This window comes from Hyperolius riggenbachi, chromosome 6 (assembly GCF_040937935.1).
Source record: "Hyperolius riggenbachi isolate aHypRig1 chromosome 6, aHypRig1.pri, whole genome shotgun sequence".
NCBI classification, from domain to species: Eukaryota; Metazoa; Chordata; class Amphibia; order Anura; family Hyperoliidae; genus Hyperolius; species Hyperolius riggenbachi.
Window position 1 is genome coordinate 389,139,723 of NC_090651.1, and position 18,931 is coordinate 389,158,653.

Consider the following 18,931-nt stretch of genomic DNA (forward strand, 5'->3'; position numbering starts at 1 on the left):
TGACCTGCAGCCAAGAGCATGGTTCTCCCCCACTGACCATGTGTGCAGAGTAATGTCACACCCTGTCCAGCAGAACACCTCACAGACATGCAGGCTAGAGCCTCATCTGTACAGTATCAGCCCTGCAATGTCACTCAAAGAATCAGGTGTTGCTGAATAAGCCTCATACACCTAAGCAAGGCACAAGACTTCTCTGGGGCAATAACCCTATCCTCAAGGACCTACAACAGGACAGCTTGTAGAAATCCAGAAGTAGTCAGTCACAGAAGAGCTTTGAAACCAGAAAACGCAGTCTTTTTCCTGCACCAATTGTTGCCAGATTTTGGCTAGGGGGTAGCAGACTGTCAAGCCTGGGGCCTTCTTTTGGAAATCTAGCATTTCAGTAATTAGCCACACTTTTTCATGAGACCAATAGCTCTAAGACCTGGTTGTGTTAACATCAGCAAAAGAGTTCCTTCCTGGGCCAGTGACAGGTGTGAAATCTCTCTAGTAGTAAGCTCCAAATGGGAAAGTGTTGCTGCCTTTTTGAAGAGACAGGATGACCTCTGCAGGAGATCAGACTGCTCAACTGTTGGAAGCAGAGAGAAAATGGATGTTGCATATGATTTTTAGCCTGTTAAAAAGGAATACCGTTCATATGGAGGTATGAATGTTCTCAAAGTTCATTCTGATGGTCTAGATCTGGTAAATATTTTATTAAATTGAGGCCACTGACATACCCAGAACTCGAGGTATTTCACTACTTCATAACCAGACAGGCGACAGCAACCAAGTTGACATATGAACTGTCATATTCTGAGGAATATGAATCTGTGACGTGGGTGCATAGGAAGTGTAAGCTGAGATATGACATTTTCCATATTTGGTGGGCACCAAAAACCCACCCAGGTTAACCACATCCAGTCCAGCCCCTGGGCTGAACCTGAGACCCCACCCAAAAATGTGGGTCATTCAAAAGACCTTGCCAGGGACTCCTTTAGTCCTCTGAAATCCATCTTCATGGGAACATGCTGCTACTGTGAGGATGAGTAGCAGCCATCTTGTCTGACCCTTGCTCCTGAACTGAAAAGAAACTGTTTTTTCCCAGAAAGGACATATGTGAACTTAAGTATTCATATTTTCTTCCCCTTTTATTTTTATACTGGGCTATGATTGTCTCCATAATTGTTGATTTCAATGATTTGCTGTATACATTTATACTGCATTAATAGATTCAATTCATGCAATATAAATATATACAGAAAATCATTCAAATCAAAAATTATGGAGACAAGGGGAAGAAATTACAAATACTTAAGTTCATGCATGTCCTTTATGGGAAAACACGTGAAGTTTGTTTCAGTTCAGGAGCAAGGTTCAGACAAGATGGCCACTACTCTGCCTGACAGCAGCAGCTGACTCTCATGAAGATTGATTTCGGAGGACTAAAAGGAATAGCCCCTGGTAAGTTCTTTTGAATGACTCACAATTTTGGGTGGGGTCTCAGGTTCAGTCCAGGGGCTGGACCGGATGCTGTTAAAGAGAACCAGAGATGAAGCACCCTCATGTATTTTACCTTATAAATCAGTGGGAACATGACAGTAAACACCTAATCTGCTCTTTGTTTCATTGTTCTCTGTTTAATATGACTGTTATCACCTCTGATAAGAATCCCCGACTGAGCACTCAGTCTAGCTTTGCTACGGAATGATTATAGCCGAGTCTGTCTTCTCTGGTGTCTTTTCAAGCCCAAGCCTGCCCCCTTGTGGCTCTGCAATAATCATTCCCAGCAAAGCCAGATTAAATGCTCAGTCTGGGATTCTTATGACTGCTGATAAGACACTTAGCATTGAGGATGAAACAGAGCATGGTAAGTGTTCTCTAATGTTCTTACTGATATACATGGTAAAATACACAGGGGTGCTTCATCTGGTTCACTTTAACCTCCTGGGTGAGTTTCTGGTGACCACCAAATATGACATTTGCCATATCTCAGCTTATGCTTCCCAATCACAGAAGTCAGATTCATATTCCTCAGAATAGGAGGTCTGACATCAAACCTGGTTGCTGTCGCATGTCCGGTTATGAAGTAGCGGAATACCTCGGGTTCTGGGTATGTCAATGGCCTCAATATTAAAATAGTCACCAGATCCGGACGAGCAGAATGAGATCACTTTCATACCTCTCATATGAACGGTATTCCTTAAACAGGCTAAAAATCATATACAGCATTCATTTTCTCTCGGCTTCCGACAGTCGAGCAGTTGGTCTCCTTCGGAGGTTATCCTGTCTCTTCAAAAAGGCAGCAACACTTTGCCATTTGGGGCTTACTGCTAGAAAGCCTTCACACCTTGGTGTCACTGGCCCAGGAAGAAGCGTTTGCTAAAGTTACACAAGGAGGTCTTCTCAGAGAGCCACTTGTCTCATGAAAAGAAAGTTCTGCCAACTACTGAAATGCTAGATTTCCAAAAGGCGGCCCCAGGCGCGACAGTCTGCTACCCCCTAGACAAAATATTGATCTGGCAACGCAACAACAATCGGTGCAGGAAACAGATTGCATTTTTTGGCCTCATGGCTCTTCCGTGACAGTTATCTAATTACACCACCTATGTGTGTTTGTAGTTTCCGGAAAGACTGGTATGATGATTGATGGGCCTTGACAGAGATGGGGACACTGCTCTGCAGAACAGTCTTAAGGTCAACAAAAACCCAGACTTAGAGGAAAGGCTCGATCCCCTATGCTGGGAATGTATGGCTTGATTGAGGGAAGGGCCTGGCATTGGACTGAGGGGAGGAAGAGGGGAACAGGAAGGCTCTAAGGTACATACATGTCAGATTTTTGTAAACGTCCGGTCATTTGGACGTCAAAATAGCATGTTTACTGTCTGTTCAGTTAATACTGGATTTCAAGGATCCGCTTGGATCGTTCAAATCCATCTAAATGCCCAACCGTACACGCCCAATTTGAGGTCCAAACGACCGGATGTTTGCAAAACTCCAACGTGTGTACGAGCCTTAAGGTAGAGTTCCCCAACAGTACATTTTTGCAGGAAACCACAATCAGAGGGGAGTAGTAAGTGTGAGGTGAACAACTACCTGTGGATAGCCACAAAACAAGCACTGTTGGTGGGTCTTGAAGACTGGGTTGGGGAACATTGCTCTAAGGAATCCAGGGCTCAGGTAAGCATTTTAAAAAGTGTTATATTTCTCCTGGGAACGTGGCTAAAGAAGGCTAAGCGTGTAGAAGTCTACAGTAGAAAGGTTCTGCCCAGCTCCATATCTAACTGGAAATGACAACTCAGACGGTAAACTACTGTAAACAAGAATGGACACCAGTAAAGTTTGAAAAAAGTTTATTCTGCAGTTGTTACACAGAACTGAATATACAAGTGGGGGAGGGCCAATAAATGTACATATCCCATGTATTCAAGACATTTTTGGTGTAAGCAATGCCTGGCAGATTGGATATTAAGGCTTAAACAGTGTACTAAGATCACCCCCCCCCCCCCCCCCGCTTACAGACCACTGGGGGGCATCTGTGCTCAAGAAGGTGCACATCTGACTTGTGGGTGGCTATTGAAATCCCAGCATCTGAGCACAGAAGATTCTCCCAGGACCTGTAGAAGCCAACAAACCTTGTTTCCTAAACCATCACTATATCCAGTGACCTAAGGAATTTAGGCTTACATTACTGCAGAAACTACATAAAAATTTGGCATTTAAAAATTTGCTTTCAAACTTCAAGCTACTGGTAGTAGTCTGGTGATGAGGACCTATGGACTACTAAAAAGTAGGTTGATGGCAATTTATAAAAATGCAGAGTAATTGGTTCTAAGGTCACCCCTATTATGAGACTAAAGCTTAACATGAACTGTTATCCATTGCATAGCATTTCTCAAACCTGTCCTCGTGACTTCCCAGTGGTGCACGTTTTGCAGGCAACCTCACCAGTGCACTGGTGGGGTAATCTCAGCTACATGGAACCCACCTACCCTAAGACAGTATTTATATACCCACCTGTGCGTAGATGAGGTTGCCTGCACAGTTGGAGTTAGGACGACAGGTTTGAGAAACCCTGGCATAGGAGATTAGGACAATGGGGCAGTACATTGTCATGACAATGGTATAACCTAACAGGTTCTCAAGATTCTCTAGAGAAAGTGTAGGTCAGTAGTTGACTATTCTTGGCCATGTCAGTCTAAAGTAAAAAATGTCCTCAGATAGCACCTTCACCCCACATCAAAACCACCATATCTATAACATGTAGCTTAACTACATCAATTCTCGGGTTTACTTATGGCCGACCCCGTTTGGTTGCTTGTTGCCACCAGGTTCTACTTTGAACCCAGAAAGGGAAGGGCAGCAACTAAATGTGCTGGTTGGCTGCAAACCTGAAACATTCAGGACACCAAGTTTTACAAAGTGTTAAAATATGTATTTCTAAAAAGACTATTGCTAGGTAGACTCCAGTAAACCTAGCCACCAAACCTCCCTTAAGTCTTGTATGCAATTGCTGTAAGTTGAAACAAGGACAGGTACAACTAATGCTAGGTACACCATACAATTTTCTGGTAGATTTACCTGCCAGATCGATTTACAACACATCCAATCTGAATTTTCATTCACTATGGAAAGCGATTGAAAAAAAAAAAAAAAAAATTGTATAAACGATTGAAATTCAGATTTGACATGTTGGAAAATTGATCTGGCAGGTAAATCTGTCAGAAAATTGTATAGCATGAGGGGCATTTAGCGCTAGGTCAGAAGCCTGTCAGAGCGATGTGGAAGCTCTGATGTTTCTGGCTGTAGTACTGACCAATGTGGCTGTAGGCCTTTCCTAGATCAGTTATGCAGCTAATGGAGGGAGCCAGAAATGTAAGCCATATTTTCTTATGACAGGCATAACTCCATTCAGAGCTCAAGTCTTAACTGGTTCTGGACCTTAACAAGTACCTCAGCTACAAGTCAAACTTTGTGTCAACCAACTGCAAAAAAAATAAAAAAAAAAATATAAAAAAAAGCTTTAGGCCTTGATGGTTTCAAAACACCTGAGCATATATTAAACATAAAATCAGATTATATAAAAAGTCAACTGCATCCTAGTTTACCAGGATTACCCAAATATCCAAGAAGAAGTCACCCTGCTATCCAATGGTGCATACACATCCAATTTTGATTGGCTGATTTTACTACCATTTAGAATGAGAGCTTACCTAAAATCTGTTCATAGAATTCAGAATGTTGGACTACATGCAAGTGGCAAAATTGGATGTGTACTTGTTCTGAGTCACCCACAGAACAACCAGACTCCATAGGGACAGCAGGGATTCAATACTCAGCTCCTAACCTCATGGCAACTTCTATTTGTACCAGTTTCTTCCCACTTGAGTAATGTGGCAGACTGACTTCTTTTGGATAGCAAGTCATCCAAGACCATTGCCAGCTGGGCACTTGAGTGGGATATCAAAGCATCAGCCCCAGTTTGGCCAACATACTGAGCCTAGAGAAGTAGATTCACCAGTGTCTGGCCTCAGACAGAAGCTGCTAATCTGCCCTTAATGGTTATGTAAGCCAAGATATTCCTGAATAAACCAGAATGCAGGACAAGTGCTGAATTCTGTAGCCAAGTGCAAGCAGCCTTATGAAGAGGAGACCAAGATTGTCCCCATCTTCTGCGTACGTGGTGCGTTAGGCCGAGTCTGCATCGGAGCCGTTTGTTTCACAGTCATCTGAAGAAAACTCACTTACTGCAGTCTCAGCATTTGAAGATGAATCAGAACTGATGGCTTCAATCTGTTTACAGTTTAGTAGAATCTCTTCTAGAAACTTCTCTTCTACCAGCTTATGAGTCGGATTGTCATCATCTGACGAGTTACCAGAATGTGACCCTGAAGACCAGTCTGAGGAATAGTCGGAACACTTGTCAACATCAACAAACTCCTTCTCCACATGTGATGAAATTAGTGTCATTGCCAGTTCACGAATAGGTAAGAGTCTAGTTTCTTCAGCCATTTCTTTCTCCACAAGAGATAAGAGTTCTGTTTCACTGGATAGTTCCTCAGCAGGGAGATTAGTTTCTTCAGCTTGTTTGTTCTCCAAAACTGATGGAATAGTAGCTACTACAGCCGGTTCATCATCTGAAAAAACTGGTTCCTCAAAAACAGATGGAACAGTAGCCACTATGGCTGGTTCATCTGAAGCTACTGGTTCCTCATCAAAACCTGATAGAACAGCTACTACAGCTGGTTCTTCGTCTGAAAAGACCGATTCCTCCACCACAACCGATGGAATAGTAGCTACTATGGCTGGTTCTTCATCTGAAAAGACTGGTTCCTCCAGAGATCTAGGAAATGTAGCTATAACAACTGGCATGTTATGTGAAGATGGATCTTCATCCACATAATCTGGAGGAGTAGCCAACGCTATTTCTTCATCTGACTCCTCATACACAAAGGGTGGTTCTTCATCTGACACTGCCTCACATACAATGTAGGTTCCTTCATCTGGAAAATCAGATTGATCATCCACAAATTCTGGAGAGGCCACCACTTCATCTGTACAAGTCACTTCGTTATCCAGATGAGTAGAATGTGGAAATACAGCTATTCGGAAGAAGTTGGTCTTCTCAGAAAACCTGGAAAGAGCAAGGATGCATACATCAATGTTTCTGTGCATACAAGTGGGGTAGTTACAGAGTACCCAAGCAGCTTAGGGTGACCTAAAACCACTACAAAATCTGTCCACAAAACCTGTCCAACCTAGATTTCCAATCTTACTCAGAGATACACACAGAGCTGCTCACCCCGCTCCTCCAGGGAACTTTGCCTGACTGCCCCTGCAGCACCCAATCCCATGCACGCCTCCAAGACTTCTCAAGAGCTGCTCCAACACTATGGACCTCTCCACCTCCCTCCCCCATTATAGGGCTGAGCCCTCCATCTTCAAGAAGGCCCAAAAAAAAAAAAAAAAAAAAAAAAAAAACCACCTTTTCACTCTGGCCTATCCCACCTCACTCGTGCTCTAAACACTCAGCTGAACTCTGGTCCCCTACCTCTCCACCTAGATTGTAAGCCTTCGGGCAGGGTCCTCCTTGTGTGTCCTACCTGATCATGCACCTCCATTACTGTGCACCCATCCTATGGATCTGAACCTAACTTGCCTAATCTCCATGCTCCCATCTAGTGGCTGACTAAGCATTACCTTGTACTCATACTGTGCTGTGTGATCTCCATGCTCCATCCAGTGACTAAGCATTACCTTGTACTCATACTGTGCTGTGTGATCTGGTCTGCATGTATTCCTGTATTGTCATATTGCTGTTTGTAACCCCTAATTTTTGTATGTAACCTAAACTGATGTCCAGCGCTGCGTAACAGGTTTATATAATAAGTATAGGGGACTAAAAGACCTCCTAAAAAAGCAGCGCTTAGTGGGATCTGCCTTACTTTAAAGGACTTACGAGGCCAGATTTGTAATATATAAAAAAAAAAAAGTTAGATACCTGTGTGTGTGTTTGCAAGGCACGGAGGACGCCGTCCGCGCCCTCCCGTCTGGTCCCCGCTGCTTAATATGCCCCAAACGACCCCCGACCGCACGGCCCGGGTCGTGCTCCCCAGCCTGTACCAAGATGGCCGCCGGAGCTGGCCACGGCTGCGCAGTCCGCATAGCCGCGAGTGTAGCCGGAGCTGGCCGTGGCTGCACAGTCCGCATAGCCACGAGTGCGGCTGCGCAGCTCTAAGGCCAACCCCCCAGATCCACGTAACAGTAGCGTGGATCGGGGAGTTGGCCTTAGAGCTGCGCAGCCGCACTCATGGCTATGCGGACTGCGCAGCCACGGCCAGCTCCGGCGGCCATCTTTGTGAAGGCTGGAGAGCCCGACCCGGGCCGTGCGGTCGGGGGTCGTTCGGGGCATATTAAGCAGCGGGGACCCGGCAGAACGGCACGGAGGGCGTGGACAGCGTCCTCCGTGCCTTGCAAACACACAGGTATCTAACTTTTTTTATGTATTTTTACAAATCTGGCCTCCTAAGTCCTTTAACATGTAAATTCTCTATGCCCCTGTTGCCAAGCTTGCATCCAGAGCTGCTGGTGTGTACCAAGCCTATAGCATATATTTTACAGAGCCACATCAACCCAACAGGTCTGAAACAGGTTGTGTGCATATGTGGGGGGGGGGGGGGGGGGGTGGCTCTGTAGCATGTATAAGCTATAGGCTTGCTATACACCAGCAGCTCTGTAACATGTATAAGCTATAGGCTCGCTATACACCAGCAGCTCTGTAACATGTATAAGCTATAGGCTCGCTATACACCAGCAGCTCTGTAACATGTATAAGCTATACTCTTCCTATACACCAGCAGTTCTGGATGCAAGCCTGGCTTCAGGTGCATAAAGAGACAATTTGCATGTTCAGCAGAGGTGCATTGTGGGTAACCAGTTACACACTTAAATCTGAATTATCGCAGATACCTTCTGTTTTAAGAAGGCAAATAGCACCAAGTGGGGTAGTTGAGGTTTTCAGTAGAAAAACTTATACTAGTAATCATACGAGACATTCTCACCTTGCACAAACTTCAAAGGGGTCGATCCAAACGGTCAGTTCTTCTGGGAGTGGAAGTTTTTTGTAGTCAATGTCACAGAGTGTGCAAGCCGCAAGCAAGGTCTCGTCTACAGGCTGCGAGGGATTGATACGGATGCATCTAGAAATGACATAACCAAGTTTAACCAAAGCGTGGCCAAGTCCATCAGGTATCCATAGATTAGAAGCATTCATGATTCCCCCCCCCCCCCCCCCATGCCTGAAGCCCAGCCAGACAGGCAGAGTATACCCCAACCAACCAGCCAGCCATGCAGAGTATACCCCAACCAACCAGCCAGCCAGCCATGCAGAGTATACCCCAACCAACCAGCCAGCCAGCCATGCAGAGTATACCCCAACCAGCCAGCCAGCCATGCAGAGTATACCCCAACCAGCCAGCCAGCCATGCAGAGTATACCCCAACCAGCCAGCCAGCCATGCAGAGTATACCCCAACCAACCAGCCAGCCAGCCATGCAGAGTATACCCCAACCAACCAGCCAGCCAGCCATGCAGAGTATACCCCAACCAACCAGCCAGCCAGCCATGCAGAGTATACCCCAACCAACCAGCCAGCCAGCCATGCAGAGTATACCCCAACCAACCAGCCAGCCAGCCATGCAGAGTATACCCCAACCAACCAGCCAGCCATGCAGAGTATACCCCAACCAACCAGCCAGCCAGCCATGCAGAGTATACCCCAACCAACCAGCCAGCCATGCAGAGTATACCCCAACCAACCAGCCAGCCATGCAGAGTATACCCCAACCAACCAGCCAGCCATGCAGAGTATACCCCAACCAACCAGCCAGCCATGCAGAGTATACCCCAACCAGCCAGCCAGCCATCCAGAGTATACCCCAACCAACCAGCCAGCCATCCAGAGTATACCCCAACCAACCAGCCAGCCATCCAGAGTATACCCCAACCAGCCATGCAGAGTATACCCCAACCAACCAGCCAGCCATGCAGAGTATACCCCAACCAACCAGCCAGCCATCCAGAGTATACCCCAACCAACCAGCCAGCCATCCAGAGTATACCCCAACCAACCAGCCATCCAGAGTATACCCCAACCAACCAGCCAGCCATCCAGAGTATACCCCAACCAACCAGCCAGCCATCCAGAGTATACCCCAACCAACCAGCCAGCCAGCCATGCAGAGTATACCCCAACCAACCAGCCAGCCATGCAGAGTATACCCCAACCAACCAGCCAGCCATCCAGAGTATACCCCAACCAACCAGCCAGCCATCCAGAGTATACCCCAACCAACCAGCCAGCCATCCAGAGTATACCCCAACCAACCAGCCAGCCATCCAGAGTATACCCCAACCAGCCAGCCAGCCATCCAGAGTATACCCCAACCAGCCAGCCATCCAGAGTATACCCCAACCAATCAGCCACATTGTTTAACCAAAACCTAGTACTGTAGGTGGCCCAAACTAGCGCACGCAAAGGGAACCTGAAGTGAGTGATATGGATGCAGACATTTATTCAATGTTAAACAATGCTCATTGCCTGGCTGTCCTGCTCATCTGTCTCTAATATATAGCCATAGCCCATGAACAAGCATGCAGATCACATGCTCTCACTGAAGTGTGACTGGATTACCTGCATGCTTGTTTCAGGGTTGTGATTCTGCAGCCAAGAGATCAGCCAGGCAGCTTGTATTGTTTGACAGGAAATATGTCAGCCGCCATATCCTGCTCACTTCAGGTCCCTTTAAATACCAGTTTCTGCTGATCACCCCTAGCTACACTCTGCCCATTACATTTGGACAACATTTCCATGGACAAGCTAAGTACAGTAAATGGTTAATTGTCCTTCAGTATACAGGACACTGCTGCTGGCACATTAGTGGCTGCTGATAACCAGTGGTTGCTGCTGGTACAGTGGTGGCCGACACCTAGTGGCTGCTGCTGGTACAGTGGTGGCCGACACCTAGTGGTTGCGAATGAGTGATTACTGTTGAAGGAATACTATAGAATCAGAATCAATTTTATTTCGCCAAGCATGACTGGGTCAGGCCCGGAATTGGGTTTGGCACAATGGAGCAGTACATAGACAGAAAGGCAGGAAAAGGGTTAGAATGACACAATCATACTCAAATATAAGCATACCCGAATATACAATCAGCAATTGGATATACACAGCCGAAGTCTGCCGCTCCTATGCGGGTGGTCGGGCGCCGATAGTGGGTGGTAGGATGTTAAGGGAGTTCAGGAGGCTAATGGCCATCGGAAAGAAAGTTCGTGTCTGCTGGTCTTGGTGGGGAATGGCCCGAAGTCTCCGACCCGGTGGAAGTGGGGTGAAAAAACTGTGGCCTGGGTGAGAGAGGTCACTTGCAATCCTCAGAGCCCTGGCTCGCAGTCTTGTGTTATACAGGAGGTCAAGTGGGGGCAGAGGTCTCCCAATGATCCTCTCCGCCGACCTGATGGTCCTCTGTAGCTTGTGCCTGTCACTGGCGGTGGCTCCCGCATGCCAGACCAAGATGGCGGAGCAGAGGATCGATTCAATGGTGGCAGTGTAAAAGCATGTTAGGATCTCCTGCGCCATGCCGAACTTTCGCAATTGGTGGAGGAAGAAGTGTCTTTGCTGGGCTTTCCGTTGGGTTGACGTGAGATCGACTCTCCAACTGAGATCACTGGAGACGGTGGTGCCCAGCAGGCGAGCGCCGGGCACTCTGGTCACCTCGGTGCCATCGATGTAGATGGGAGGAAGGGTAGGAGCAGACTTCCTAAATTCAATTATAAGTGCGACGGTTTTGGCCGTGTTGAGCACCAGGCTGTTCTCTTTACCCCAGTGGCATAGTCTTTCCACCTGCTGCTGGTACTCCCGGATGTTGTCCTTGGTGACGAGGCCAACAATGGTGGTGTCATCCGCAAATTTAATGACTTTTAACAGAGTCTGCCGTGGATCTGCACTCATTTGTGTAAAGGGAGAAGAGAAGCGGGGACAGGACGCATCCCTGGGGTAGAGGAGTAGCCGGGGGATTTGGGGGGGGGGGGAGGTAAATTTGTCCCCAGGCGCTGCATCTTGGGGGCGCAGTTACAGGTTTCACTTTCCGTTAGAGAGTCTATGAAAGACGGTTGAAGGATCCAATCTTCTCCCTGCTTCCTCCTGCTCTCTGCCCTGGAGTTTTGTCTCATCTCCCTGCTGTAATCAGCACTTGTCATGTTTGCATCAGCAAAGTAGATCACGTGTATTTCTGCGTATCTCCCAACCCCCTAATGCCCGGTACACACCATGCAATTTCCTGCCAGATGGATGGGACACTATCATTTCCGGCATGTCCAATCTGCTACGGATGGAGAACAGGATCGATTTTGTGCAGTGCTGATCTGAAAATCGATCCTGTTCTTAATCAGGTGTGGATCAGACATGCAGGAAATTCTAAAACTCAATCATTTCTGGGACAGTATGACTGACCCCTTATGGGTCACAGCTTGTCACCAGGGGGCGCAAACACTGAGTGTCACCGAGTGCTGAAGACCCAGCTACACCTCTGGTATTGGCTGCTAATGCATGGCTGCTGCTGGCCGAGTGTCATATCTGTGTAGTGACTGCTACTACTGCCAGCATAGTTTATGCCGATGAGGGGCTACTGCACCCTTCACTCGCCAGGTCGCTGCTGTTCTGCCTTTCCCTCCATCAGGACTCCAGCAGCCATTTTATATAAGACTACAGTATGTGTCCTTGAATGTGGACTCCAGCGGCCATTTTTTGTAGTTCTGTACTGATGCATTTCTCAAGCCAGTCCTCAAGTTCAGGCATGTGCACACTGCTGATAGTGGACTTCACACAAAACATGGACCTGAGAGGCGGTACGCAGTAAACCTGCCTTTGATTAGAAAGCTGGTCTGGAGGAGGCCTATTCAGCAGAGTGGCCACACAGGCACCTGATGTAAATCAGCTTTACTGCTAGGTTGTGGCTAGGGGGCGCAATTGTTTGACTATTTTGACCAGTTGCTCAAGCAACAGACAAGCACATGTATCCAGCAATCCCCATTGGTGCTGGATGATAAGGACAGCGATAAGGACAGCTTTCTGTAACACTGGAATTCTCAAGCCTGTCCCTCAGGTCCCACCAGCAGCATGTTCTGCGCATTACCAGCTAGTTATATCAGTTGTCACATGACTGGTTACTGAGGAGCCATGTGTAGATTGCATTTTAGAAACTGGTCCTTTATACCGCTTGTGCCTGGCATACCAATGTGTTCACTTTGTAGGGAAACCTGTACAGCACAAAAGATGGATGCCCAAAGGTTAGTTGATGTGAAGACATGAGATTACCTGTAGGCCTGACCCCGGTGGGGCTCGGTTGGGTACCAGTGCTCCACATAGCGGTTAAACAGAAGATGGGCCATGGTGCTGCCCAGCTCAAACAGCTTGTCCTCACTCAGACGCTTCTTCTTGCCCATAAGTTGCATAAGAAAGCCAATAGCAGCCTCGATTTCCACAATCATCTTCAGTGAGCAAAGGTCTAGAAAACAAAAATAAAATAAATTTACTGATCAGAGGGAATTAAGACTACAGGCATGTCAGACACCAATGCAGCTGGGGTTTGTCTCGCTTGACTATTAACACCACACCCAACCATGTCAGCCTGAGATTTCTCACAGCAAGTCCAATCAATACATGTGCATTGTCAATGGGCATGCTTTTGGCAGCACCAACTTCCATCTGACTCAATTATGGAATCAGATGGTCAATTCAGCTGCCAAATCTACAGCTGTATGGCCACCTGGAATACTGTAAATATATTTAGAGAGTCCCAGGTTTCATTGCTATCTGGGGAAAGTCATGTGCATCCTGTAGCCCTATATAAAAGTAGTGTCACTTACCTGGGGCTTCTAACGGCCCCCTGCAGAGATCCTGTCCCATGCTGCCCTCCTACCATCCTCCCTTCCCTGCCAAGAGTCACCGCCAAATTCTTCATCTAACTAGACAAATGTCACTGCAGCTTCTGCCCCGCCCGGCCTCGCTCCCGCCTCTGGGCTCTTTTTGCCCCGCCCGGCCTCGCTCCCGCCTCTGGGCCCTTTTGCCACGCCCGGCCTCGCTCCCGCCTCTGGGCCCTTTTTGCCACGCCCGGCCTCGCTCCCGCCTCTGGGCCCTTACTACGCAGGTGCAGTACATAAAAACTCCTTACTGCACAGAAAGCCCCTCCTGGACACGAGAGTAAACCAATAATTGGATGGTGACTCGCAGCAGGGAATGGAGGATTCTGGAGTGATGGTGCAGGACAGGGTATCTGCAGTGGGGGGGGGGGGGGGATTAGAAGCCCCAGGTAAGTGACACTGTTTAGGGCTACAGTACTGGAGATTTGGATGCAGCTGGCGCCACCATAGGCTGCAATAGGAATTACAGCTACATTGGCGCTCTGTTAGTGATCGGGACTGTCAAAAGACAGCTTAAACAAAAAAACAAAAAAAAACACTACTAATTCTTCCGCCAGCAACAGCTGGCCACCAGTTACATTACAAAAATATAAATAACTAAACACTGCGGCAGTTGGGAGCAATCACGATTAGCGGTGCCACGTATGCTAATCGCCGGCAAACCGCTGCATGTAACACATTTGCGGTTAACGCTATGAGAACACTGCCATAGTGTTACATGTTGTAGCGGTTTTTGCAAAACCGCTAGCAGTTTGCCTTGAGTGGGATTCCCGCACAAGTGAGAACAGGCCCATAAGGCCCCCCATACATCCATCACTTCGCGGCTGATCAAGCATCTGAAAATTATGAGATGCAAATCTGTGCCGCCACCAGCACGCCCGATGAAGGATGCGAGCACAATGTCAGGCTGATGATGGATCGGGTGCACAGCAGTAATGGTGAGCAATATCGGGGCAAGTGACAGAACCCCCAGTGCCATTTCCCCATGTGACCCCCACATATTTAATACTGCCTGCTGTCGCCATGCATCTTCTGCATTGTGGGCGGCCTCCATAAAGCTCACAGCCCGTGAGATGTTGGAAGCCAGCCATGTGGAAGATTGAGAGCCACAGTGGAGACAGCAGACAGTATTAAATATATGGGCGGGGCACATTGACAGAGGGCATCACAAGGCCAATTGCCAAAAGACTTCCCTGCTGAAGTCTCAGGAATTGGTCTGCTGTGTATGGGCAGGCTACAGATACCTCTCTGATCAGAACTCGGTCTCCTGGTCAATCCGCCCATACATGGATATCTGAGCAACTTACTGGCTAGTCCCATTTGTGTGGGAACCACTTTCCTGCATCAGAATCGCACAGTACAACGCTGCCTATTCCAGCAATAGCCTGTGCGATTCTGAACAGCTGCTGCAACTTTCTGTGACAGACACCTGAATCCCGACATCTGTGCATGGCCTGAGCAACCGGCTGCAACTTCACAGCAGCATGGGTGCCACGCCCGAGACGGACGCAGTGCTCAGAGGAAATGAGCCCCAAAGGGTTGTGTGTGCAGCCCTCTCAGAGCCACATCAGTGCAGCCCCCCCCCTCACAGCAGCATGGGTGCCACGCCCGAGACAGACGCAGTGCTCAGGGGAAATGAGCCCCAAAGGGTTGTGTGTGCAGCCCCCTCAGCCACAAGACTATACATACACATTACAGACCAGAACCTTTTACATTAAGTCATCTTTGTTGGATACACACAATTTTGTGTTATGCTGGGAATACATGGGTCGATCCGGCGGACAATTAGCCGCTGGATCGACCCCCGCCGCGTCCCCACAGATCTATTACCGCTTGTCCCCGCCGGCGCTTCCTTATCAGCGCTCGATTCCCTGCTATTGTCCGCCGGCAGGAATCGAGCAGGTGCGGGTCGAGCGGCGTGATCGGACCAGCTGAATATTATCAGCTGCTCGATATATGGTACAGAAACGTACCGGGTATCCCCAGCATTATATAGATGGTCCGATAGATCATTTCCAACCAGTCTGATCATATTCTCATAGAAGTGAATGGAACTAGATAAGAGATAACAGAATCAAACTGGAAATCTAATGGGAAAAAAAAAAAAAAAAACCCGACCAAAAATGCCCATGATGTGTACCCAGCATAAGAGCTGTACTGATACAATCCCGTCACTTCGCTGGCGCAGAGACCCAAGCCTGGTACACAGCTTCAGTTTTTATCAGCCAATTAGTTAATGTGTTTGATAAAATGCTTTTAAAATGGTAATTAACGATTTTAATGTTAATAAGCAGAACGCACACTCCACCTTAGTGCTCACTGGAACTACCGGACATTATGGGCAACGCAATTCTCTATTAGGTGCACCAGGGTAATGCGCTGTGAACAGCGTGACGCTCTGACATACTGACCGCACCGTGTCAGTACAGCTATCAGTGATTTTAAGGAGATACAATAAAGATAGCTCACTTTACAAGGGGCTGATCTATACTAACCTACATAGATGCTGAAATTACCACATATACTGGCACAGACTGCAGTCATCTGTCCCAGGTGCAGCAAGCTATACAAGGGGCTGATCTATACTAACCTACATAGATGCTGAAATTACCACATATACTGGCACAGACTGCAGTCATCTGTCCCAGGTGCAGCAAGCTTCACAAGGGGCTGATCTATACTAACCTACATAGATGCTGCAGTCACCACATATACCGGCACAGACTGCAGTCATCTGTCCCAGGTGCAGCAAGCTTCACAAGGGGCTGATCTATACTCACCTACATAGATGCTGCAGTCACCACATATACCGGCACAGACTGCAGTCATCTGTCCCAGGTGCAGCAAGCTTCACAAGGGGCTGATCTATACTAACCTACATAGATGCTGAAATTACCACATATACCGGCACAGACAGCAGTCATCTGTCCCAGGTGCAGCAAGCTTCACAAGGGGCTGATCTATACTAACCTACATAGATGCTGCAGTCACCACATATACCAGCGCAGGCAGCGGTCATCTGTCCCAGGTGCAGCAAGCTTCACAAGGGGCTGATCTATACTCACCTACATAGATGCTGCAGTCACCATATACCAGCGCAGACTGCAGTCATCTGTCCCAGGTGCAGCAAGCTTCACAAGGGGCTGATCTATACTAACCTACATAGATGCTGCAGTCACCACATATACCAGCGCAGGCAGCGGTCATCTGTCCCAGGTGCAGCAAGCTTCACAAGGGGCTGATCTATACTCACCTACATAGATGCTGAAATTACCACATATACCGGCACAGACTGCAGTCATCTGTCCCAGGTGCAGCAAGCTTCACAAGGGGCTGATCTATACTCACCTACATAGATGCTGAAATTACCACATATACCGGCACAGACTGCAGTCATCTGTCCCAGGTGCAGCAAGCTTCACAAGGGGCTGATCTATACTCACCTACATAGATGCTGAAATTACCACATATACCAGCGCAGACTGCAGTCATCTGTCCCAGGTGCAGCAAGCTTCACAAGGGGCTGATCTATACTCACCTACATAGATGCTGCAGTCACCACATATACCAGCGCAGACTGCAGTCATCTGTCCCAGGTGCAGCAAGCTTACAAGGGGCTGATCTATACTCACCTACATAGATGCTGCAGTCACCACATATACCAGCGCAGGCAGCAGTCATCTGTCCCAGGTGCAGCAAGCTTTACAAGGGGCTGATCTATACTCACCTACATAGATGCTGCAGTCACCACATATACCAGCGCAGACTGCAGGCATCTGGCCCAGGTGCAGCAAGCTTTACAAGGGGCTGATCTATACTCACCTACATAGATGCTGCAGTCACCACATATACCAGCGCAGGCAGCAGTCATCTGTCCCAGGTGCAGCAAGCTTTACAAGGGGCTGAGCTATACTCACCTACATAGATGCTACAACATACCTCCATAACTTTTTGAGATGAGAAAGAGAGACACTTAAGCCACACCCCAACACACCCCCTAATCATGCATACCATAAAGATTTCATAAGAAAGATATGTTTTATAATTCAGACTACACTGGTCCTCTCTATCCTGGGTCATTTTCCTTCATAGTAACATTTTAAAATTAGTAATATCAATTTAAAGGATAGGAAGTTTAGAGTCAAACACATTCTTTTAGTAGAGACATATATATATTTACATAGAAAGAGGGACAAAGTCCTAAAAGAGGGACAAATGAGGAGGAGGAAAAAGGGACAGAGGGACAGGACTCCCAAAGAGGAACAATTGGAAGCTATGCTGCAGCCGTCACATGATGCAGATAAGTCATCTGTCCACACAAAGCTGAAACAAATAGTGATAATATAAAGAAAACTTAGCCAGTAACCCACCACAATGCTGCAGCTCCTAGCTTCTTGTGTTACTAAAATCACAGCTAAAACCACCTTATCCTCCACCTCTCCCCAGTAGAGAGGCTATATAGGGCGGTGATGGATGGGAGGCGGAGTCTCATGAGCAATCAGTGGATGCAGGTGTCCTGTAGGGAGGACCAATCAGATGCAAATATTTCCACGTTTATGCAAATGTATGTAAATGTGTATGCAAATCTATGCAGCTTGTAAATGGACCAATCACATCCCACCCATGTTTACAGGGATTGGTCCGTATTCAAGCTGTGTATATTTGCATACAAATTTACATAAATGTGCATAAACTCAGAAATATTTGCATCTGATTGATCATATCATGTATGGAGGGATGGGAATGAGATGCAAATGATTCCGAGTTGATGCAGAGTTATCCAAATTCTGTGTGCAAAGTTAGGCCTCTTTTCCACTAATGCTTCATACACACTTGAGATAAAAGTCTTTGGAAAATGAAAGATCACAGACCAATGTTACCCCCTTCCATGTAGTATGAGAGCCACACCTACACAGTCTATTCTATGGAGCTGAACTCCCCATCAGATAAAAATCTTTGCAAGATGCTGCACACAAAGATGCTGTACAGACACAGAAGATCAGTATCTGCAAAAGATCTGTTCCTGCCAAAGATCCGTTCCTGCAAATTGCATTCATAGTCTATGAGATCTGCAGATACTCAGTTACCAGGCAGCAGCGAGCAGTTACCAGGCAGCAGCGAGCAGATACCAGGCAGCAGCGAGCAGCAGTGAGCAGTTACCAGGCAGCAGTGAGCAGTTACCAGGCAGCAGTGAGCAGTTACCAGGCAGCAACTAGCAGTTACCAGGCAGCAGTGAGCAGTTGGGAGAGTTTGAGGGGCATTTCACTGCCTATCAACAGTCCGTGGAAAAGAGGCCTCAGGCAGCTTAAAAATGGGCCAATTGAATTCTGCAGAGACTGATTCAGATTTATGCCAATTTGTTCAGCTTGAAAATGGGCCAATCAAATCTGTTCTGTTTTCAGACATCATATGGCCTTTTTTCCACGGACAGTTGAGCTGTGTGCTCAGCAAGCAGTTATCAGCAGGCAGCAGT

General features: G+C 47.4%; 1 protein-coding gene across 1 annotated transcript; it reads right to left on the reverse strand.

The window, feature by feature from the left end:
• Positions 1-4,678: 4,678 nt before the first annotated feature.
• LOC137523132 (uncharacterized) lies at positions 4,679-18,713 on the reverse strand. The gene is made up of 4 exons (XM_068243367.1): positions 18,640-18,713; positions 12,854-13,043; positions 8,541-8,678; positions 4,679-6,613 (listed from the first exon to the last, which is right to left on the reverse strand). Exons 2-4 carry the CDS (start codon positions 13,024-13,026, stop codon positions 5,668-5,670), a joined length of 1,257 nt encoding a protein of 418 aa, XP_068099468.1. The 5' UTR covers positions 13,027-13,043; positions 18,640-18,713; the 3' UTR covers positions 4,679-5,667.
• Between the last annotated feature and the right edge of the window lie 218 nt (positions 18,714-18,931).

What these genes read in the sequence shown, in the direction of transcription:
- LOC137523132 (XM_068243367.1), bottom strand. Translation starts at nt 13,026, where the DNA reads ATGATTGTGGAAATCGAGGCTGCTATTGGCTTTCTTATGCAACTTATG. An exon ending in CACCGGGGTCAGGCCTACAG is followed by an intron (nt 8,679 to 12,853) that starts GTAATCTCATGT and finishes TGTCATTTCTAG; the next exon opens with ATGCATCCGTATCAATCCCT. An exon ending in CCCTTTGAAGTTTGTGCAAG is followed by an intron (nt 6,614 to 8,540) that starts GTGAGAATGTCT and finishes TGCTCTTTCCAG; the next exon opens with GTTTTCTGAGAAGACCAACT.